A 23,385-nucleotide genomic window follows, 5' to 3' on the forward strand; every position below is an offset into this window, starting at 1 on the left:
GACAATTCTTTACACAGGTGAAGTCAAAACTAAACAACTGAGATTATGTGGTTGCACAAGTGTGCACACCCTCTTAATTGGTGGTGTGACTTAATCAATCACATTAAAACTTGCTTGATGTAGGGAATCAGCACACACTTAAAATACCTCTGACAAACTCCCAAAAAAGTACAGTTGTTCTAGTAGGCTTTTCCTGACTTTATTATTTATTTATTTTGCTTTCAATCAGAAGCCTGAAGGTTTTGTAACATTTAACACTTGCTCTATGGAACTGTTCATAATTCCATAGTTTGTGCTGTAAGATGTGACTATAAGCATGTCTGAAAAAGCCTCCAAAAACATCAGAACTTAACTTGGTGTTATTGAGAGGGATAATAATTGGTAGCAGGTTTGCGTTTACTCCCATTTCCCATGACTTTGAATGTGATTGGTTCATTGTGAACATCACAGCAATATGTTTACACTCGGGTGTAAAGGGTGTGCACACTTGTGCAACCACATTGTTGTTGTCCCCCTCCCCACCCCCAATTGAGCTGTACATGTTGAAGGTCACATTGGTGGTAAAATGTTTTGAAATGATTTTTCATGGTCAAATTTTTTTTAACATCACAAAACAATGCATTTGAACAGGGGTGTGTAGACTTGTTATAAACACTCACAAAGAAACATGGAGCAGATGCTCAGACTGAACTGCGTGGAAAATGGCCAACCAGAGATGGACTCAAATCTTTCGGCTTGAATAAACATCATAATGTATTTATTTACATGCGTTTTTTTTAAATAAAGTTTTTATACAAAAAAAATCATAATGAGGTGCTATTTTTTGCTGTTAAAAACATGCACCAAAAAAGGGGTTTTGCCGGGCTGCAACGGATTAATGGCACCACCTGCTGGCAAGTACATGATAAAAACAAGAAAGTGTTGGTTTCAAATGAGACATTTTATGTAGACGCCACACACGGCATTCACCACATAGACTTTTTCTTATTAAAATAAATCATTCAGGCACAGAGAGAACATCTTGGCAACCGCGGCACGGTATCGTGACCGTGTGACAAAAAGACAACCGGTAGGAGGGAGGAAGAAAAGATTACAGGCAACAAGAAACATGCGGGCTTCGGAGACACGAATGTATGGCGAGTGTCGGGGAAAATTGCGTTGCATATTTTTAAGCAGGATTTGGACTACTGAGGAGTTTTATAAGAGAGAAAATTGTAGGGCTGGGTTTTTTTTAATCGAAAAATCAATATCGAATTTCTTTTTCGAGTCCGATATCGATTCATATAAGCATGAATCGATGATCTCTTTTTCTCATAAATTCTTAAAGAAAATAGAATTTTAAAAGCAAATATTTTTTGCATCTTAACAGATTTCTTGAAATGTACTGTTCACATGAATTTACAAGTATTTTCTGACATTTATGAAAGACCTGACTTATTGCACTTTAAGGCAATTCAGAATATTTTTAATTTATACAGTACTTACAATTACTGAATTTGAATTATGCAAATATTTTCATCTTATCCTTGCTGATGTCAATGTTTGTGTAACACATTATTAATTTGGAATGGAATATTTGTGGAGTTTTTATCATGTCCTTGACATTTAAGAAGAATTGATGTTCTATAATTAAAACTCATTCACTGCCATTGACGGCTATAGACATAAAAAATAATAATAATTTCAACTATTTCTATTAGTTTACATTGTTTTCCACTTTTGTTAACAAAAGTATGAAAACATTGAATTTTTTTGTATTAGAACAGATATAAATTTGTGATTAATCGTGAGTTAACTAGTGAAGTCATGCGATTAATTACGTTTAACTATTGTAATCGCCTGACGCCCCTAATTTTTAATAATCTTCACTTTAAAAAAAACATTATTAAAAATATAAAATGTATAAATGTTGCACTAGTTAACTCACAATTAATCACACATTTTATATCAGTTCTAAATATACAAAAAAAAAAATCTAGGTTTTCATTCCTTGTTAACACAAATGGGAAAAAAAATAAAACTCATAAAAATAGTTCAAATGATTTTTTTACGTCTATAGCTGTCAATGGCAGTGAATGAGTTAATCGATATCGGATTGAAAAGTGTATCGAATCGGCAAAAATCGTAATCAAATCTAACTGAATTCTTGTGAATCAAAATCGAATCGGCTGAGGAAATTAGAATCGATACCCAGCCCTAGAAAATGGTGTCACTTGATATAAAGAAGGTTTGAGAAGTTTAGCTAGTTGCGTTCTATGCTTAATCAAAATTTGGTCTGAATTGAATTTAAATTCAGGATTTAAATTATTAAATAAAATAAAAAAACATGTTTACTAGGAGATTTAAACCAAAAGTTTTAAAGTGTCATTTCCCGTCGTACGATTTGTAAATTGACCATTATTTTCGAGAAAATTACACCCCTCTCACAAAAAAAAGCATGCTTGCTTTATTTCTAAGGGAGGAACAGCAATGTAAAGAGATGATGGGATGGATAGCGTCGATAAAGCGTCTATGCTACATCACAACACGCAGTCAGCTGATGTTGAAGCAACACTGGCCCTTTAAAAGTTTTGCAAACGCCTTTCGTGGAGAAGAGACAACAAAGCAGCAAAAGCTCCCAGCCACATTTGGGAAGCGAGAGCGAGAGCGAGAGAGAGAGAGAGAGAGAGAGAGGCACCACATCGGAGAAAAAGGCATTTTAGCTTTTTTTTTTTTTTTGGAGGGGGAGACAAGACAAGGAAAGACACGACTGGGGAAGCGACGAGAAGAACTTTGCACACGACACACACAAGGAGGCGCACGCGGCGTGTAAAAAGCAGAAAATGTAAACTTGTTTTTCAGTTACTGGCACAGCTTTGAATGTTGTATGGCCTTAAGGTTATTCTCGCCAAAAAGCTTTCACAGGTTATGACGGGACGGTGACGGCATGTGATTGAGGAGAGGAATTCAGTGGGAAACCCCACAGAGAGTGAAGCTTTACACATCAGCAGTACCCGATGCTCGCTATAATTTGGCAGAAAAAAATTTGCCATTAACTCATTCACTGCCATTGACGGCTATAGACGTCAACAATTCATTTGAACTATTTCCACTTTTGTTAAAAAGAGTATGAAAATCTGGATTTTTTTTTATTGTACATTTAGAACAGATATAAAATTTGTGATTAATCGTGAGTTAACTATTGAAGTCATGCGATTAATTACAATTACAATTTTTAATCGCCTGACGCCCCTAATTTTCAATAATCTTTTCTTAAAAAAAAAGAAAAGATTATAAAAAAAAGTCTAGGTTTTCATACTCTTGTTAACAAAAGTGGAAAAAAAAGTTAACTAACAGAAATAGTTAAATACATTTTTGACGTTTATAGCCGTCAATGGCAGTGAATGAGTTAAAATGGTAAAATTTGCAATGAAAATGCAGTGGGCCCACACTATTAGGGCCCGCGTTCGCCCCCAAGTAAATCCATGTAGATTTTCGATAAAAATCCAAGCTAAATTTTGCAATGAAAACATTAGATTTTCCAAAAACATACAATCTTACCACAAAACTGCTAAACTCTGAAAAGAAAACGCTAGGTTTTAGCTGAAATGATCAGAAGCTGCTCATTTTGTTGAATACATTTGATGGTACATATCCAGTACCATAAGCAATTAAAGGATTCCACTTGGGATTTATTGTGGTGGTCTAGTTTCACTGGGGCTCCACCTTTTTGCAAAAATTCTGACTAAAATCTTGTTAAGATAGCCGGAACTGTATGACTCAAGTAGAATTTTAATTAAATATATATACATTAGCACGGTTCAAAGAAAATATTCAACTAAAAGGCAAAAAATGTGAAAAAATAAATAAAACAAAAAACAAATAATTCAACTAATACAATTGAATCGTTGAATTCAATTGAATTAAATTATTAAATAATATTTTTTAATATAAAAAAATAAACAGTCACTCTTCACTGAAAACCATGAACCTCAAATTTTTGTGTGTCTTGTCATAGCCATAAAAATGTTTTCTTTTTTGTTGTCTACATTGAAGGAAAACCAAAACTGAGATACTCACTTTTCATTGGATGGCAGTATGTAAATAATTGAGTGAATAAATGCACGACGGAAATGAATTTGTTGTTACTGTTTACTGGTAAGCGTGTATCTAAAAATGTAGTTTAAATTTGACTTCTATGATAAAAAAAAAGAAAAAAATGCTTTTTTTTTCTTTAAAAAAACCCAACACAAAACTTGAAGATACAAAAAAAAAAAGGTTTTCTTTCAAAAAATACCTTGCTTTTTCTTCTCATAGAATGAAAAACAAATACTTGCTTTTCATTGCACCCCCCAAAAATATGAGAAAATAACAGCACTGTTGTGAGGTTTGCCAAAATATTCGTGGTGTATGGGAGTGAAATGGCTGCTGTCAATGTAAAGCTACGGATGTCGGCGAGGGTCAAAAAGCAGCTGTAGCGCGCATAGTAGTCAATCTTTAAATTGTATGAGACGCTGTGCTTGTCTCTAGTCCCTTTTCAGTGTGTTTTGACATGAAACTCGTGAGTTTTAGCGACTTTGACTGTGCTAAAAGGGAAAGAACCCAATTGAAAAGTGTATACATATATATATATATATATATATATATATATATATATATATATATATATAAATATACATACGACCAAACGTTTACATAAGGACGTTGTCGCGCGTGTCCGGGAGCCGCAGGCCCACCAGCCCGCCGCAGACCAGCACGCACGACGCCAGCAGGATGGGGATGGCCTTGGTGATGCCCACCAGAGAGCCGAAGATCAGGTTGCCCAGCACGGCGGCCAGCTTGCACAGGGCATTGCAGAAGCCGAAGCCCGTGCCTCTGCGGAAGAGGAAAAAGGAGAAAAAGTCAGGTTTGGTTGGATTGAGTTGAGAGTGGTGGAGCATATTTGAATACAGATAGCGATTGCCTCAATTCTTCTATTTGTATTTTGCCTTTTTTTTAAGTTAAAAGGCATATGGTAAAAAGTCGTTCTTAAGGAAATGGCATTTTGCCCATATAAAAAGTCAGATTTCTTCTTGATTAACTCACTTACTGCCATTGACGGCTATAGACGTCAAAAATTCATTTGAACTATTTCTACTAGTTTAACATTTTTTTCCACTTTTGTTAAAAAGAGTATGAAAATCTAGAATTTTTTTTATTGTACATTTAGAACAGATTTAAATGTTTTGATTAATTGTGAGTTAACTAGTGAAGTCATGCGATTAATTATGCTAACAAATTTTAACCACCTGACGCACCAACTTTTTTATAATGTTTTTTCTCTCTTTTTTTATTTTTATTCATTCACTGCCATTGACGGCTATAAACGTCAAAAATTCATTTGAACTATTTCTATTAGTTTACTTTTTTTTTGAACTTTTCAACATTTTTTTTACTAGTGAAGTAATGCGATTAATTACAATTAAATATGTAAATTTTTTATAATCTTTTTTTTTTTTTTGAATTAATGGCAGTGAATCAGTTGATTTTTTTTCCCTTCCTTTTTAAATAAAAAGCTAAATCTTATTCCAAAAATGTGCTTATTCAAAATATTTAGGATGATTCGGCCTTGGTGGAGGTCTGTGCCATTCTAGCCGAGAGTGAGCGAGAGCCGTCACCTCCTGTCGGTGGGGTAGAGCTCGGTGGTGACCACATCCAGGGAGTTCCAGGCGGAGATGCTGAGGCCGTTGTAGAGGCACAACATGAAGATCATCATGGACTCGCTGGTGCCGAACCACAGGAAGAAGCAGCTGATTCCCGACAGCACCATGGAGCCCCCTGCAGGGTGCGGACGGGGAAAACAGTTACTACTCGGACCCAAGTCATGGCTGAGTGCTGCTATTTGTCAGAATTGGTTCTCCTATTCTGTAGTTAAGAAGTACAGACACTTGTGTTAATTAACTTCCGCTATCCCATTAATTAATTTATAACATGCATGGGAGGTGCAGGTATTTTTTTTGTCCACTAGGCTTTGCCATCCACATGTTCTACTGTAGTATCTGTGACTTTGGAGCGTGTGTGGCTTTAAAAGGCGTGGCATGTCCTGGTGAGTGACGTGGGTGGCTAGCTGGCTTACCTTTAGCCTAGTAGCTATAAAATCTACTTAAGTATATTGACAAAGTATTTGTATGTGTCGTTATGTCGTACCCAACATGCTGAGGCGGCCTATTTTGTCCATGAGGAGCGCTGAGACGATGTTGCCGGGCAGCACTGCCAACGTTCCCAGGAAGTTGACAAAGTAGACCCAGTAGGCGCTGTAGTCGTCGTCGAAGGTCATCTGACAGCCCGTCTTGTTGTGATGGAAGGAGCTGTTGACCAACCTTGAGTTTATCAGCTTGCTGTCATCGATATCTGTATACGGGACGACAGAAGTGTTAGAGGCCACTAGGGGGCAGTATATAATATAGGGACATTCACAAAAAATTTGATGGAAAGTCATTTTTCCAAGATAAAAATTCTGATTATTTTGGGTTTTACAATAAAAACAGATTTTTATTAGATAGAAAGATAGATAAAAAGTTTCCATTTAAAAAGTCAAGATGGGAAAAATTCGCTTTTTTTTTTTTTAGATGAGTCATATTTTTGTCTAGATAAGTCACGATTTATACTAGATAAAAAGTCAAAATTTTCATGGATTAAAAAAATATTTTAGTCCTTTTTAGATATAGTTTGTCACAAGATTAAGATTTGTTTTCACAATAAAGTTTTATTTTTCTTAAAAACATTTCCCTGTATTCTCAAGGACAAATGTAACATTACAAGATGTAAGTAAAAATTTAACAATGGGGAAACATTTTTTTTTTTAGATTAAAAAGGTCACATTTTTAAATGAAAAACTAATTTTGTTTTTAATGAAAGAGGAATATAGAATAAAAAGGTTAGTTTTCAAAATAAAATATGTTTTTCCAAATAATTTAAGATATTTTTCGGGGTGATAACCCCCTCCCAAGCCCCCCTCCCCAATTGAAGTCGTATAGTGTGACTGAAAACGGTAATATTAGATGTCGGTCGAAATTTAACCAAAAAATTGTCGATAAAAGATGACATTTTCTAAATAAAGGACAAAGTAGTATTTTTAAAAACACAAAGATAGAAGTTTGAAAAGTTCAGCACTTGGACCTACAGTGTAAATCCTTCCTTAATAGTTAATTTCCTAAATAGGCCATGCTGTTCTGACTCTTTCCGCCCTCACATGCTTATAGCACATTGCTCCGGGGAATCAAAAGAGACTTCATTTCCCAAGGTGCATCGCCAGCACCTTCCATGCCTTTGCCGTTTCCGTGTTCAGCACTTTTCCCGAGTGCTGCAGGGGAAATCATTTGAAAGCCCAGACTCCCACATGGTCTGATTCAGCTTTAGTTTCTCTCGCCGCCTTTTCTTTCCATTCCACTTGCACTTCTGAAACCTTTTCATTGCAATCCTTGCAAGCGCAGGATTTTCTGAGCGGCGGTACCAGGGCTGTGGGGGGGGGGGTGGGGGGGGGGGGGGGGGGTGGGGGGGGGGGTGGGGGGTGGGGGGGTGGGGGGGGGCTCGGACTAAGGACGTACCCGTGTTGTAAAAGAAGGAGTCGACAAATGTGCAGTTTTTGAAGGAAGATCCCACGGAGGAGACGTCTTCAAAGTAGCAGTTGAGGAACGAGGAGTTGACAAAGGAGACTGCCTTGAACTTCATGCTAATAAACCTGCACAGAAGACAGAGGCAAGGCTATGCTATGGAACAGGTTATTTATTTAATTCAAATTGTTAGTTCAGGTAAAATCCTGGGACAAAAAACCTCCGCTTTTATCCTCCATTAGTTGCTGAAATTCTCATCTATTAGTTTTTTTGTGTGTGCATTGCCAACATAGTATTACGTTAGCGCCACCTGGTGAAATCTTGGTGTTACTGTTAACTCATCGAGAGTGTCCCCCCACCCCCCCCCCCCCCCCACACACCTGATGTGCTTAAGATGCTCTGTTCCATTTGTGGTCAAAAGTAAAAGTAAACATATGTTTCTGCTTCTCTTCCAATGCAGCTATTAATAACTAGTGTAGCTTACTTTTACTAATAATAATTGTGTGCTAGCACGTCTACTTGTTAGCCCATTGTGATGTCACGCCAGTTTGTGCTAGCGTGTTATGCTAGCTCATGCTGTTGATGAGCTTCATGTGAATGTTTTTTTTTTAATGTGTTGAATAATTTAACTATTGAATACAGTCGCTTATGTAACGTGTTCATTCTTTAGTCCATAGTAGAAGCATGGCGTTGATGCTTTATGATCATCTCGGTTTCAAGTGCTTTGCTGCCATCTTGTGGTGTCCATCTGGAATTTCAAATCCCTTTGATTTGTTTTGTTTTTTTGCTACTCACGTAAGGTATTGGTTTCTGTCCCCTTCCTCGGGATATGTATTTATTTATTTATTTAATTTATTTAATTTATTTAATTTATTTAATTTATTTAATGTATTTAATTAATTTATTTATTTTTTGTTTTGATTCCCCCTCCGAAAACAAAAACAAAGAAAAATTGGCTACTGCTGGCTGAGATCAGGTGAGGTCTAGTGACTAGATGTCAAAAATGTGCGCATTAAAAAGCTTTGAACCACAGCCAAATTGAATGTGCGCACCCGGGCCATCAGCATTTATTTTGTGAAAAACTGACACATGCATGTGCACATGTATCTTTCCTTGGTGTAAGTGGAAGTCATATCCAGGAAGGCGTCCCGCCTTGATAAGCCTTTTCATTTCCTGTTAGAGGCGGAGATAACCGAGGCAGGATTAATATGAACGGTCATGACGGCCTGCGACATCCTGAGGTGAACGCCTTGAGTCCAAATAATCGCAGGGTCCGGTTACCTGTCGTTGAGGAAAACGCTGTTTCTGTGTATCTGGTTCTCCAGCGTGAAGTTGAAGGTGAAGTCTTCGATGCGTTCGTTGGTGTGGATCTTCACCCGGGAGGCGTACTCGTCGGCCTGCAGGTGCTTGATCACGTCGGGGAACCACACCGACAACCCGTAGTACCTGCATTTCGAGGACCAGGAGTAACATACCTCTTTTCTGCCTTAGGTTCGGGTCAGTTAAAAAAACAATACTTAACTCATTCATTCCCAGCCATTTTCACTGAAGCAACCCCCTTCGCTCCCGGGCGGTTTACTGGATTTTGATTTTGCAAGTCCCACAGAATATTCTGTTCTATTGCTATGAAAACATGGAACCTACCAAAAGAAAGATTAGAGTCCCTTCTTTCATCAGGAAAAAAAGTATATTTCTATCTGGTTCTGTTTTGCGACAATTAGCATTAGAATATAGCTAAGTTTCATCATCATTCACACATCTTTTTAAAACAGTAGGGGAAAGAGCTTTTTGCAACATGGCCCTGGTTGATCTCTTATACTCTGCTGCCATCCGCTGACCGTTTTTGTAATATCTACCATTGCTTCAAGCATTCTCTTTTGTTCAGAGGCTGCATCAAAGCCTTCTGTATGCACTAACATTTAAAAAAAAAAAAAACGTATAAATAAGTCTTTGACAGTGTGGTATTATTTAAAATAGAACATATTTATACGTTTGAGGAGTAAATGAATTAAGTAAGAGTACAACAGAATGGGTAGAATATTACTTGGGTAAAAGTATCTGACATGATCTGAATGCAGTTGAGGCATTACCTCAACTAGTACTATATATTTGCATTTTAACAAATTTTAACCCTCAACTCATTCACTACCACTGACGGCTATAGATGTCAAAGATCTATATTTACTGGGTTGGCAGTGACTGCGTTAGAAACATTTCTCGCCGGACACAAAAAGTTGGAGTTGTTCTACAGACATGAACCACATGAAACATCCACGATAGGATTGATCTTACCCGAAGGAAAGCGTAAACCAAACTGCCGCCAGTTTCATGGTGTTGTCTTTTACCGGGTAGTTGAAGCATCTCATGAAAGTTGACCAGATCTATTAAAAAAATAAAATAAAATAAAATAATGATGTTCATTATTATATATAAACAACCATACAACTCAAAATTGGCTGAATTCCATTGCGCTAATCATTTGCAATTAATTAATTAATTAATTAATTAACAATATGCATTTTCAAATGTTTACATATAACCTTGTGGCGTCAGTGTTAATGTTTCTGTAGTGAACCACTTAGCACATTAGCTAAATTAGCATGACATGATGCATAAAGTAATTTCAAATATGGTGGTTTTAACGGCACAAGGTTATATGAAAACAAATCGAACAGTGTAGTCCAGGCTACGCCGAACTTAAAAGTTCCGATTTCAAACCAATACTGACCCCTCGAAGCTCAGTCTTGACTTTGGAAAGAACCTTGAGCGCCGGGTTGGCCGACTCGCTCTGCATTTCCACCAGCTCGTCCAGCAGCTTGGGGATTTTTATCCGGTTGACCTGTAGGGGGAGACACTCGCCAGTTCCCCTCGGCGGTTTGCTGGAGCCACAAGGGGGCGCTCTGGGGCATGCCAACTCACCGTGAAGACTCTCTCTGGCTCTCCGCGGGCTCGCATGTTGGTGTCGTGGATGTGCTTGAGGACCATCCAGGCCTCGTCGTGTTTGCCACTCTAGACAGTCAAAGTCAAATTAAGTTCACATGGAAAAGGGTTAGCGTGTGTCTCGCACGCTCTCTCACCTGTAGGAAGAAGCGGGGGCTCTCGGGCATGAAGGTGAGCGCCACCACAGCTGAGACGCAGGGCAGTGCGCACACCACCACAAACACTCGCCAGCTGTGGAACTGGTAGGCCGAGCCCATGCTGAAACTCCAACCTGTGCACAGAAAGCGACGAAGCGCGCACACGTTGCCAACTCCGGGCGTCAGCAGACCAAAAAATGTAATATCGGAATGCGTCAGATCGTAATGTGACGTATCATATTATAAAAGTGGTGTATCGTAATGTGATGCATCTTGACACGATGTATCAAAATGCAATGTATCGTAAAATAATGTCTTATGTCTCATGGCTTATTGTAGCTTGTCACTATCAAATATTTTTTTAATTGATTGTTCTATTGATTATTTTATCAATTCATCGAATAATGGCATACATTTTTTTTTATTTCGCATTAAAGTGTATTACAACTTTTGTTAACAAGAGTATGAAAACCAAGAATTGTTTTTTTATTGTACATTTAGAACCGATATACAATTTGTGATTAATCGTGAGTTAACTATTGAAATCATGCGATTAATTACAATAAAAAAATGTAATCGCCTCTGTCAACCCCACATTTTTAATAATCTTTTTATTTTTATTTTTAATGAATTTATGGCAGAGAATGAGTTAATAGCAACAAAATGCATTCAATCAAAACTATGGCAAAGGCAAGATATTTTTCGACTCGTTGTTGCAAATACACGTGGTTCCGTCTGTCACGTGAAGATGCAATCATTTATAGGAGCAATTGGCAAATTTGCAATATATCAAAACGCAACACATCGCAAAATAACGCATTACAATATGCATATGAGCAGCACATCTGCACGTCGCGCGGTATGTTAGCTTTAGGGGACGTGAGCGTGTTTTCCCGTGGCCCGTGTGAGCTTCATTCTGCCCGGTCCGGTAAAAAAAAAAAAAAAAAAGCTCATTAGGAGGAATCCAGCTATAATGGACTGTTGGCGATGGCTGACTGGTTGCGATACTCAAGGTGATTTATGTGGCTACTCTACAGTAAGTGAGAACGCCTCCGACAAGCAACACGGGCGCGCGCATACACGCAAAGCAGAGCATCCAGACAAATCGTCCTTACACTGCAACAAACACACATTTAAGACTGGTCACAGCAGCAGATTTTACAGTTTACTTTTTAGGGACTATAAAAAAAAAAAAAGAGACACCACACACACACACACACATCTGGCCTTTACTCACCACCAATGTCAATGTAAAGAGCACTGCGGCGAAACCCATTCCCCACAAACCACTGCGTATTGCAGCAGCAAAAAAAAAAAGAAGAAGAAGAAGGATGAAACAGCGGCGTGTAATCAATTGACCTCGATTATGATCCTTTCGCGCCGCCTCGTGTCACATTAATGTTCCTCGTCAATCACTTCTTATGATATGTAAAAAGATGGATGGTATACGTCTTACCTACTGCGTAATACATTTTTGGGTTACGGTCACGGAACAGCGACCGAGGATCGCTGAAATAAAACGATTCCATTTGTACAGATGTGCAAAAAAAAGGAAGAAAACGTATAGATGCTAGTTGGTGATGTAAAGAAAATGTGTTTGGGATATTTTTGTGGACGTACAGTATGTCTTTCGAATGTGACGCATAGTCTTGTATTTTTATTGTACGCTTCCGTAGAATTTAAACTTAAAATGTATTTACTCTTTTTCCTTCTTTTGAACTTGTATACGTAAAAACATTGTTAATTGATTAGGCTGAGGTTTAAAAATATATAAATAAATACAAATCCCGAACCACAAAATAATAAATAAATATATATTTGTATTATAAGCTGTTTTCTTTATTTGATTTGATCATCATTATAATAATAATAAAAACTGAACATACATTATTATGGTAATATTTCAATTTAAAAAAATGCAAATACTCAAATATTCAATTTTTATTTAGTTTTATTAAATAATTGATTGATTAAAATCAATACAATTTAAATAGTCCATTTTTTAAATTTATTTTTTTAAAGTAAATTTTAAATCCAATTCAGCAGCAGGGACACAAAGCTAGCTTAAAGCTATCGAGGTGGTACAGTAGTTAATTTTAATTGTAATTTTTTAAACCACATTCATGACTTACAAAAGTGCTTATACAACATCCTTAACCTACCTAATGTGTGGCGGTGCAGTTAAAACATTTGAACGTTTTACAAATACTCATGTGGGCATCATGGCTTTAATCCATAGTCGATGCACGTTTTCCCCTCCCATAATCTTTATTGTCACCGTTCTCAATAAGTTTAGTTTTGTCCTGGAAGTGGCTTCTATTTCTTCCAGTGCGTGTCTCACGAGTCCCCAGATAAGTGCTTCGCCCGGTTGAGGCACTTCATCAACGCGGCCCGTTATATATATCGAACGCCTTCCAGCTTTCCATTAAAGCGGCTAAGCCGTTGTTTCTCTCTCCGACTGCCGCCTCGCATCTCTTCACCTTTCCATTTTATCCCTCACGGAGGGTTCATAAATCAAGCGCTCGCCACGCACCACCTTCAACATGCCGACAACCCCCCCCCCCCCCAATCCAAACAAACATAGTTTAACGCATAGATTAGTTGTCATAGAAAATTTAAATATGTATATTTTTTAATGAGCAATGTCAACGTTCTTGCTCTACTTTTTGCTTTGCTTCTTCGACATGTTCTGCCCTCAATTTTACATCATAAAACAGTCCGGATACGCTGACAGAGTTGGCGCATCCTGATCCTTGGCGCTGCAACTCCCTTTTCTCGTTGTTTCTCTCTGAGAACGCCGCCCTCTATCACTTCACCTTTCCATTATCCCTCACAAAGGGTTCATAAATCAAGCGCTCCCTGCCAACCTGGCCTCCACTCTTGTCCTCCTAATCTCTTTTGCTGCCCCACATCGGATCGCAGTTCATCCACGAGCATGTTATGAGTTTACACTTGTTTTTTTTTTTTTATGTATTTATTTTTATCATGTCCAAATGCACAAATACACCTTCACGGAAGACAAACTGATCATTCAAACGGTTCATCATAAAAAAAAAAAAAGAAAGGAAAAGAAAAGAAAAAGAAGAAAAAGAGCATTATTATCTCTGTGAGGGCCGATTTTGCTTAACACAGCGTTCTTCTCTCGGCTCGCGTGAGTTGTAACTCGAGAGACATTCTGATCGATTCACAAACGAGTCAATCAGCAGAAAGTCCGGAAAATCAATCGGGAAAACTCCCGCGTGACAATCGGCCTCTAAGACCTTTCTCCGAAAAGGAAACACCACCCGGAACCCACATCTTGGGTTTATGTTGGGCAATTTAGGGATTTCTTCTTCCTGTGACCCTGAAACAGCCAAATTTGGATCATAAAATGAATATGAATATATTAAATAAATCAGTTTTTTTTTTTTGTGCATTTAACTAAAAAAAAAATCCTAAAAACGTATAAACACGTTTTAAAAATCATAATCATAGAAAATCTTTACATCTAAGCACTTCTAGGTCATGAACATGAAAGACCAAAAATAAAAAACTGATAAGCATGCCCTCTTGCGTCTCATCATTCCGTATTCTCACGCCACCAATTTCATAACTTGGAAACATCATGTATGTCTGGGACGGTCGTAAACCGAGGTCGAGGAGCCGCCGTACCGGGCATCCACACACAAAACGAGCTTAATTCTTAAAAACCGACCCGCCGTCAGTGTGTAAAATGAATCCCCGGCTACGCCACCGCCACCTGCTTGCTGTTTGCGCGAGCGCCCGAGGGCCCCGCAAGAGCGGACATATTTTGCAAAACGATCTCACATGTTGCCTTTTATTGGCGTCACTGCGGCAAGGCGCATCGTGCACGCTCCATTTCTGTTTGCAGCAATGCGACAGCAGCGGCAAAATCTGGAGTTTTACGTCTTTTTTTTGGCCTTAAATAACCTTTCGCCAGCTTCTATATATGCTGTCACTATCTGGGAAAAGCTGGTTTTCTTTAGAGCTCCAACTCCAATTCATAATCGATGCAACCCTTCCCACATCCAATATCTTATACTTCAGAGAGACAATTTTTTTTTTCTCTCTATGCATTTTTTGGGCTGGTATGGCAAAATATAGTCCAAAAAATACAGTACTACTTTTAAAAGTCTTGATGACTATAATTTTTCGAATCAAGCAGATAAGTTAGCAATTAGGCTAAAATCATATTATTGTCATCAGTCACTCACCATAGTGCGGGATGATGGCCCACGCCATGGCCGAGGCGTAGATGCCGCCGATCATCCAGAACATACAGAGCCAGCTCAGGTGCTCGCCACGCTTCTCCCGGGCCAACACCTCGGCAAAGTAGGAAAACACAATGGGCACCGCGCCGCCAATCCTGCGGATAGCCAGTTTTGTTTTCAGACATGAAAATAGGCAGTTTGATTCACTGATTTGATTTACCCAAATCCCGACAGCATGCGGCAGAAAAGGAAGGTGCTGTAGCCTTGCACGAAGGAGGAGAGGAAGGCGAAGAACCCGTTGGTGGACAATGATATCAGCAGGCACTGCTTGCGGCCCAGCTTGTCCGACAGGCCGCCCCAAAAGAAGGCTCCGAACATCATCCCCAAGTACACGATGCTGCCTGGAGAGAGCGAGGGAAATGGAAAGAGCTCATCAGAAATTGTGCATCGAAGTTGGTCACTTCTACCAGCTTTGCGACGGAAAAATTGCACCTACTGATTTAGCCATACCGCCACGACGACGACGCGCTCTAATGCGCGAAGCCCCTGTACACACGCTGACGGTTACAGGAGCCCTGACTTTCTTTCCGGGCGACAACGAGGCGCTCTAAAGTGGCCGCGCCAGTGACTATCTGAAGGGAAGAGACATTTCTACTGCGTAGGGCGCTAGCTAGCTAGCTAGCTAACTGCATGTAGTGACTGCACCAGATGAGGCAAACAAAGGCACTCAAGTTCGTAAATAGTGGACAAGGTGTGGATTTGTCAGACTGTTTTACTGTTTCACTGTTTTAGATATGCCTTAAAAATCAAGGAAACTGAAATGCTGAAATTGTATTTATTGATATAGTATCTCCAAAATTAAGTACTGTACAGTCGACCCCCCATTTTTTGTGATTACATTTTGGAAGTTTTTTTTCTTCCTGGATTTATTTCCCCCTATATTTTTACTTCGGTTTCCGCTTCTGTAATAAATGCTTATCATCGTTTTTTAAATAATTTTTGGCGGCTTAAAACTCATCACAACAACTACATTCAAAGTGTTTTTAACTCATTCACTGCCATTGACGGTTGTAGACGTCAAAAAGTCATTTGTACTATTTTAATTTTTTTCCCACTTTTGTTTTTTTATTGTACATTTAGAACAGATATACAATTTGTGGTTAATTGTGAGTTAACTCGCAAAGTCATGCAATTAATTGCGATTAAAAATTTTAATCGCCTGACACTCCAAATTTTTTATAATATTTTCTTTCTTCTTTTTATCTCCTCAGGCGGTTATTTTTTTTTAATTGTAATTAATCGCATGACTTGAATAGTTAACTCACGATTAATCATAAATTTTATATCTGTTCTAAATGTACAGTACAATAAAAAAAATCTAGGTTTTCATACTCTTGTTAACAAAAGTGGAAAAAATGTTAATCTAATAAAAATTGTTCAAATGAATTTTTTACGTCAATGGCAGTGAATGAGTTAAAAATGTACACAAAACCGGCCCGTTCCGCACTACAGGAAGTCGTGGTTAGTTCTTTTCCCGTTCCCGAGACAATGCAGCGTTGGAGAGCATAGTTGTCAGGCCAGTAAATAATGGCGTCGCTCTCGACGTGCTAATAAAAATGCTAATGTCTCTGGAAGGTGGGGGTGAGGCCTCCCTTTTTTTTTTTTTTTCGCCCTCTCTTTTGCACCGTGTTTGCGGTGATGGGACAGATAGGCTAAAAGTAAAACGCTCTTATCGAGCCGCGCAGACACCGCGCCGAGTCGGCCATTCATTACGTGGCGACAGCTGCTAGCTCGCCGCTGCAGAGGAGGCCGTGCGAGTGAACCCGGGCAGTGGCGGGAAAATGAAACGAAAAATATCAGGGTAAAACGTCATGAGTGCTGCAAAACCGGGCACATATGCGACGGAACAAACAATGTGAGATGCACACGTGTAGCCAAGACGCTCTATCTGGAAGCGTCGGCTCATTTGTTTTATGGCGGAGCTCGCGCTGAGTTAGGATGTGTAATAAAGGGAGGAGGAGGTGAGGTGTGTGTGTGTGTGTGTGTGTGGGGGGGGGGGGGGGGTTATGAGTGAGGATTCATCCTGAGATTGGATTTGTTATTTCCTACGGGGTTCAAGCAAAGGTCAGACCTTTGAAACACACATCTGCCTCAACACCAGAGGTGAGACAAAATACCGTGTCATCGCTTACAATACTTTTCCCATGTGTGATCAAATTGCTGTTAGAATTTGATATACTCGTATGAAGCCATGACTTTTTTTATGATGTATGGGTGGCCTTTTTACAAATGTGGATAATTGTGGAATATGAGTCAAAGACAAGTCCAAAACAACTGCAAAGATAAAAAATAAAAAAAAACCATTAAAAAAAAAGCATAGATGTTTCTGAAGTATACACTACTTGCATCCACTGGAACAATGCACAACATTTCCTTGGAGGGTTTTTATTATTATTCATCTTATATGGTCTCCATGCATGCTGATTTGTGCCTCTTTTAAATCTCAACTCCCCCTCGACGCCTTTTGTGCGATGTTCTCGCTCATCGGCACGCCGCGTCCCGCCACGCTTGAGGTGTTGCGAGCCGCTAATTTCCTCGTTCGGGACGCGAGGATCTCGGGCAGATGACGGACGATTCTCGGAGGAGAACGTGTGATTGACAGGTGGGTTTTAAGCAGGGGTTGAAGGAAAACGTTAATTACGCCGACACCTGCTGAGCCGTGAGCCACTTTTACTGTTAATGTCCTCTGTTCTTTGAAGAGCTTTGAATTTTTGAACCTTTAGACTTGTGTGATAAAGACGAGTCCAAAATCGTTGCCATTAGGGTCATTTCGAATGGTCCGAAATCCAGGAGATTATTTCCCGATTGCTACAAAATTTGGAGCTAAGCTAAAGAACGATAATCAAAAGGGCTCTCGTCTTAAAACTAAAAGTATGTCCTAGTTGTAAGACCGTGTTCCAGAAAATTTCTCTTCAATTATTTGTGGTCTTTTCAAAGAGCTATCATTACTCTCTCTTTGAATGAATCCAAGTCAAGAGGCCGCTATTGATCACTCTGATTTTATTTCCCTCAACATACGTATAGTTAATTTTTTGTTGTGAGCCACTTGGTGCTACATAATGTGACTCATTCTTTTGTTCTCCCACTCTCGTCTCCCACTGCGAGATGACTCACTCGTGGAATGTGGATGAATAACACACCATCCTTACGCTCGCTGGCCGCATCATTAGGTTCACCTGCGCTATCAGTTCGACACAAGTGGTGCACCATATTCATAGATCTGCTACGTATAAAATTTGGCAATTTTGTTGATGAAATCGGCGAATCTTTATGGGAGGTCGATTTATCTCGGGAAGGCGAAAATATGGTTAAATTCAGAGGTGGGCGCGTCAATGAATTTTGAGCGGCCGTTATTCGGCAATCGTCAACAGTCGGGACACTCCTCCGCCATCGTCAATAGTTCGATCCGAACCGTCAATCCGTCATTCGTCGATTGCCCAGCAAAATGAACGTCCGTCGATGTTTCCGTCATTCGAAAGTGGGCATCCGTCAATGTTCCGTCAATCCATCACCAAAACGCGACCTTCGTCAAATTTATTGACAGATTGACGATTACATTGACGAACGAAAACCCCCTTCCCTCAATGCGAAGTTTATAAATTTTTTGAAGTTTCCCGTCAATCGTCAACAAAATGGATGTCCGTCATTGACTGATCAATATTGACGGAATGCCCACCTCTGGTTAAATTAGAAAATGGTGGCTATGTATTCCTCACCAAGCCATCCGGCGCCGGAGTTGGGCACGCACATGTCCGTCTCGGCGCTGGGCAAGACGAATCCCACCACGAACACCTCCACGCCGTCCGACATGAGCGCCAGGCCCAACACGAAGAAGAGTTGCCACTGGAACCTCCCGTGGCCGCACTCCTGCATGATGAGCTCGTATTGCTGCGCCAGCTCCTCCTCGTCGGCCTGCCGCTCGTTCTCCAGGTCCTTGTGGCTCTTCGGACCGTCGGCCGGCGGCTGGCCCAGAGGCGTCTGTCCATCTCTCGGTTTCCCATCCTGGCAGGCGGGCACGCCTTGGTACTCGCCCTCGTAGATCTCGTCTTCGTCGTCGTGGCCCTCCGTGGCGTCGCTGGACGCCCCGTCCTCGTCCGCGTTGTCGCCGTAGCGCCCGTCCGCTTGTCCGTAGGAATTGTAGTCGTTCTCCTCCTCCTCGTCGTTATGGAATTGGTTGTAGCTGCGGTGCTCCGAGTATTCGTCCGAGGCGCGGTCCACCGCCTTGCTGAAGTTCTTGCCGGCTTGCCTCTTGGCTTCCTTGGCGATGTCCTTGGCCCCTTTGGCCAGGGAAGTCCTGTTATTGTGCGTTTCATTCATCTTGACGCAGACAAAGCGGAGCACTAAGTGTTTGTAAGTAGCCTATTTCAGCAGCTCCAGTGGATGCAGCTGCCTGGGACGCGTCGGGGGTAGTTTATAAGGTCAAGCCAGCAACAGTCGGGAACGCCGGTCGGCTGCCAGGATAATAATTAAACGCTGAGGTCAAAACCCATGGAGCTGGAAAGGAGGCCGTCGAAATTGGAAAACTTCTCAGTTGTGGAAGAGCTTAGCAGACGAGGCCGTCAGCCTGCAGGAACACAAGGAGGAAGCACTTCATTAAAAGTTAGCTGATGAAAACCCGACTGCAGCGGAGGGCCAAGGTATTATTACAGCCCTCTTGAATGCTAGCGTCCGAATCTCTCAGATGAGCCACAAATAATAGACGGCCTCACCACAAACAAAGATCCCAAAGGATTTGTTTTCAGGAAAAAGGCACCAGAAGCATGGATGTACATTCACATCTGGCAAAGACCCTCTGTAACTTTCACTAACAACCAAGGTTAAACCTACTAGGATGTTAGTCTCTTAGTACATACCGGTACGTACTTCCTTGACACCAATTAACTCATTCACTGCCATTGACGGCTATAGACGTAAAAAATTAATTTGAACTATTTCTATTAGTTTAACATTTTTCCCCACTTTTGTTAACAAAAGTATGAAAACATAGAATTTTTTTTGTATTAGAACAGATACAATTTTTGATTAACTAGTGAAGTCATGCAATTAATTCCGTTTAAAAATTGTAATCGCCCGACGCCCCTAATTTTTTAATAATATTTTCTTTAAAAAAAATAAAAAAAATAAAAACATGCTTTTTGTAAAGAAAAGATGATTAAAAATTAGATAAAATTTTGTAATCGTAATTAATCGCCTGACTGCACTAGTTAACTCACGATTAATCACAAATGTTATCTCTATTCTAAATGTACAAAAATAATTCTAGGTTTTCATACTCTTGTTAACAAAAATCTCATAAAAAAAGTTCAAATGAGTTTTTTTACGTTTATTGCTGTCAATGGCAGCGAATCAGTTTATATGCTCAGGTGTATTAAACCTGGTCAAAATATACATTTAGTAGGGTATCACTCCCCCAAAATTGGCTCGGTAATGCCGCCAACTTAATTCCTTCATTCTGATGACCCGTTTACCTTCCACTTCTAATGGACTCAAATGACTTCAAACTGTATACCCGCATCAAGTCCTTCGCCCTACAAAAGCTTCTTCTTCAGCTTTAATTCTTACCCTCTTCGAAAAGTTCAGTTCTCTTGTGTGTCAAGAATAATTCATTTCAGTTTGCTGATTCCAATCCAGGAACACATGTCAGCCCGTGTGAGTGAGCGCCCTCGAGGCTCGTTCCATGGCCACCACCGCCGCACTGGGCCGGTCTCGCCAAAGACCTGTCAGGGCCTTGTCGCCTGCGCCGCAAAGCCCTTTAGCTGTTTATGGCAGACCAATAACCACACAGGCATGTGCGAAGTCGTACTTTGAGGAGTGGACATTTGACATTTTCCTTTAGTCTACAATTGATGGGACATGATATGGGTCCAAATAAGATCAGTTTATGTCATATACTGTGTAAGAAGTTTTTGTTAAGTGTATCACTTTAGCCCTTTTCACACTTTCCAACAAGTTCGTCTTTTTTTTTTTATGTCCTGACAGTACTACATGGTAAATAATCTGGAAATGAAGTAAGTTTATCTACTCATCAATTTTTTTTTAGTAGAAATTCATTGGGCTTAAATAGCATTTTGTTGCACTGTCAATCAAGAACTTGTATTTTCATAGTTTGCCTTTTTTTCTCTGAAAAAAAAAAAGCGCTCTAGTTAGTGATGAGTTATTACCATTGTTTTTTAGTTTTAAATTATATTTTAGCCGTTTATAATTATGTTAACTCAGTATGGCTGTATGAATAGACCTATATTCTTATCTGTGTTACTTTCATGAGAAAGAGCAACGGGTCTGTCTATTTATTCGTAATCTAAAGGGAGGTTCCGGGGATTCTGCTGTGTCGGAAGGGAGTCAGGCTTATTATTATTGTATTTTTTCTAATCTGATTTATACCCATGGGAACGGATTCTCTTGTATTCAGTTGTAACCAGGTGTGTTGTGGGCTGACCTTTTTCTGAACCCTTTTTGTGAATAAATAACGATGTGAGCCAAGAGAAAGAACACATTTGAACAGAGCATCGCTTGGATGGTTTGTCTATGTGGACCAGAAGCTTCTGGTAATTAAAACCTTTGCAAAGGAACTTCTTCAACAGAATCTCACCATTCAGTTAATTGAACACGCAAAGAGTACAATACTTAATATTGTCTACTCTAACATTAGCTAATTTGAGCTAATTTGCTAAACCCAACTCAATGGATAGTGTGCACACCTGACTGTACTGTAGTTGGCACCCGAGCGTACGCCGAGATGAATAGTGTGTCAGTGTGGCATGTTAACAGCGTTGCGGCTGCAGATACATCTGCAGGATGTGAAATCCATCTTTTCCACATTAGCGCTAACGTGCTAGCGGTCTCGGCGCACTGCCGGGAGCAGAGGGCTGCAGACGTCGGCTGGAGCGCCCAAATGGAGCGTGGCAGCTTGATGTATGGCGCCTCTGCTCACCTTTTGCTCGGCGCGATGAGATAAAACATCAGTTGGGATCAGTCATTTGGCCTCGGGCGCGCCTAGGGGGCTCGCCGGAAGGCGCCCGAGAGAGTTTGGTGCAATGCAGCAGCCAAATGAAGCGGGAAATGGCTCGTAACTAACTTTTCTTTGGCGCGACCGGGTGATGAGGAGGCAGCTGACCATGACTGTGGATGCACCTGTCAAGGCGCAGAGTGCAGTGAGTGCCCTTTTAAATAAAAGCCTTATGGGTACTTTGTGTTACTGACCCCACAAACGCTTTGGAGCATCTACCGCAAATGGCGTCTCATCTGGCTCCTATCATTTAAACAACACAACACTGTTATACAAAGTTTAGATTTTGGCAAGTTTGCATTTCTGTTTTTGTTCCCAATTCCCTTGGTATTAAAAGTACTTTTCTCAGATATCTGTAATTAATCTGTCATATTGTACATAATTCACAGTAAAGATGTATTCTTACTCCATTTTTGTAAAATTTTGAAAAAATATCCCTTTTTTAACATTTGCTAAAACAGTCACTATGACTTTGCAGTCCAATCTAGAGCACCTCTTCTTTGATATAGAAGAAACCGCACTGCCTGAGAAAAAAACAACCAATCAGAGACAGAAGGCCACACATGCGAAGTGTCAATCATTTGTTCCGGAGTGGCAGGTACATACCCACGACCTCGCAGTGACCTGTTACCTTGTTAGCCCAGTGTTACTATAACACAAAATGTGATCAGTTTGAAGTTTTATTTTTTTCACAAAGCTGTGGGGCCGCGACAAGATGGGAGCCTTTTTTAACATCACATTGACATGTTTTGACTAATATCAAAATATGGGTCCTTTGAAAGACACTATAATAGTCGTTCTTACTATTATTATGATTACGACGACACGACGTGGAATTTTGGCTAAATCAGCTAAATTCCTTCGGGGGAGTAAACAATTTTCCTGACTGTGGCACTGTAACGGCCCGCTGACGCCGGCGCACTGCCACGTTCATTAATTACTGACGGAAACCCGTACCGTATTTCTACGTGGACGAGGCTGTGGCGAAAAAGGAGAAACACTTGCCGTGTTCCGCACCGATTGGTTGAGCGTCGGCATGTGACATCCAGGTTGACAATATGGAAATGTGGCGCCCTACAGGCTCGCTGCGGCTCCCGCAGATGGCCGCAGTGAGCAATGGCTAATGTGCATCATGCGAACAAAAAGCACACGCCAAAGCGCGACTGCAGATGCTGCGCAATACAGTTTTAGCTTGGAATATATACTGTTCACTTTCTATGTTACATTTTGCACGACAGGACTCCATAACACCATGGGATGCCTTTGAGACTTTCCCACATCTCGTCCCCCCAAAAAGTTGAGATTCTCCATTTATCTTCATATTCATTATATTTGGTAGATGTTACGCTGTTTGAAATGCAAGTTGGGTCAAGATCTTCCAGTTTTCCATGAATTAACTGCAAGCAGACAATGCACAGTACCTACAAACAGCCATTGGACAATGACATGGTGGACATTTT

General features: G+C 40.2%; 1 protein-coding gene across 1 annotated transcript in view; it reads right to left on the reverse strand.

Moving 5' to 3' along the window:
- Positions 1 to 532: 532 nt before the first annotated feature.
- LOC147161617 (synaptic vesicle glycoprotein 2C-like) overlaps positions 533 to 23,385 on the reverse strand; it is a 34,851-nt gene continuing 11,998 nt past the window's right edge. The window contains exons 5-16 of the mRNA XM_086096232.1: positions 18,636 to 19,483; positions 15,080 to 15,260; positions 14,863 to 15,014; positions 10,649 to 10,782; positions 10,491 to 10,580; positions 10,300 to 10,410; positions 9,864 to 9,952; positions 8,853 to 9,017; positions 7,566 to 7,699; positions 6,166 to 6,369; positions 5,637 to 5,796; positions 533 to 4,854 (exon numbers count right to left, since the gene is read on the reverse strand). Of these exons, the coding sequence (XP_085952358.1) occupies positions 4,671 to 4,854; positions 5,637 to 5,796; positions 6,166 to 6,369; positions 7,566 to 7,699; positions 8,853 to 9,017; positions 9,864 to 9,952; positions 10,300 to 10,410; positions 10,491 to 10,580; positions 10,649 to 10,782; positions 14,863 to 15,014; positions 15,080 to 15,260; positions 18,636 to 19,236 (2,205 nt within the window). The 5' untranslated portion in view covers positions 19,237 to 19,483 and the 3' untranslated portion in view covers positions 533 to 4,670. The remainder of the gene's footprint in view (positions 4,855 to 5,636; positions 5,797 to 6,165; positions 6,370 to 7,565; positions 7,700 to 8,852; positions 9,018 to 9,863; positions 9,953 to 10,299; positions 10,411 to 10,490; positions 10,581 to 10,648; positions 10,783 to 14,862; positions 15,015 to 15,079; positions 15,261 to 18,635; positions 19,484 to 23,385) is intronic.

Source organism: Leptonotus elevatus, chromosome 15 (assembly GCF_054856555.1).
Source record: "Leptonotus elevatus isolate MCC_2025b chromosome 15, RoL_Lele_1.0, whole genome shotgun sequence".
Taxonomy (NCBI): domain Eukaryota; kingdom Metazoa; phylum Chordata; class Actinopteri; order Syngnathiformes; family Syngnathidae; genus Leptonotus; species Leptonotus elevatus.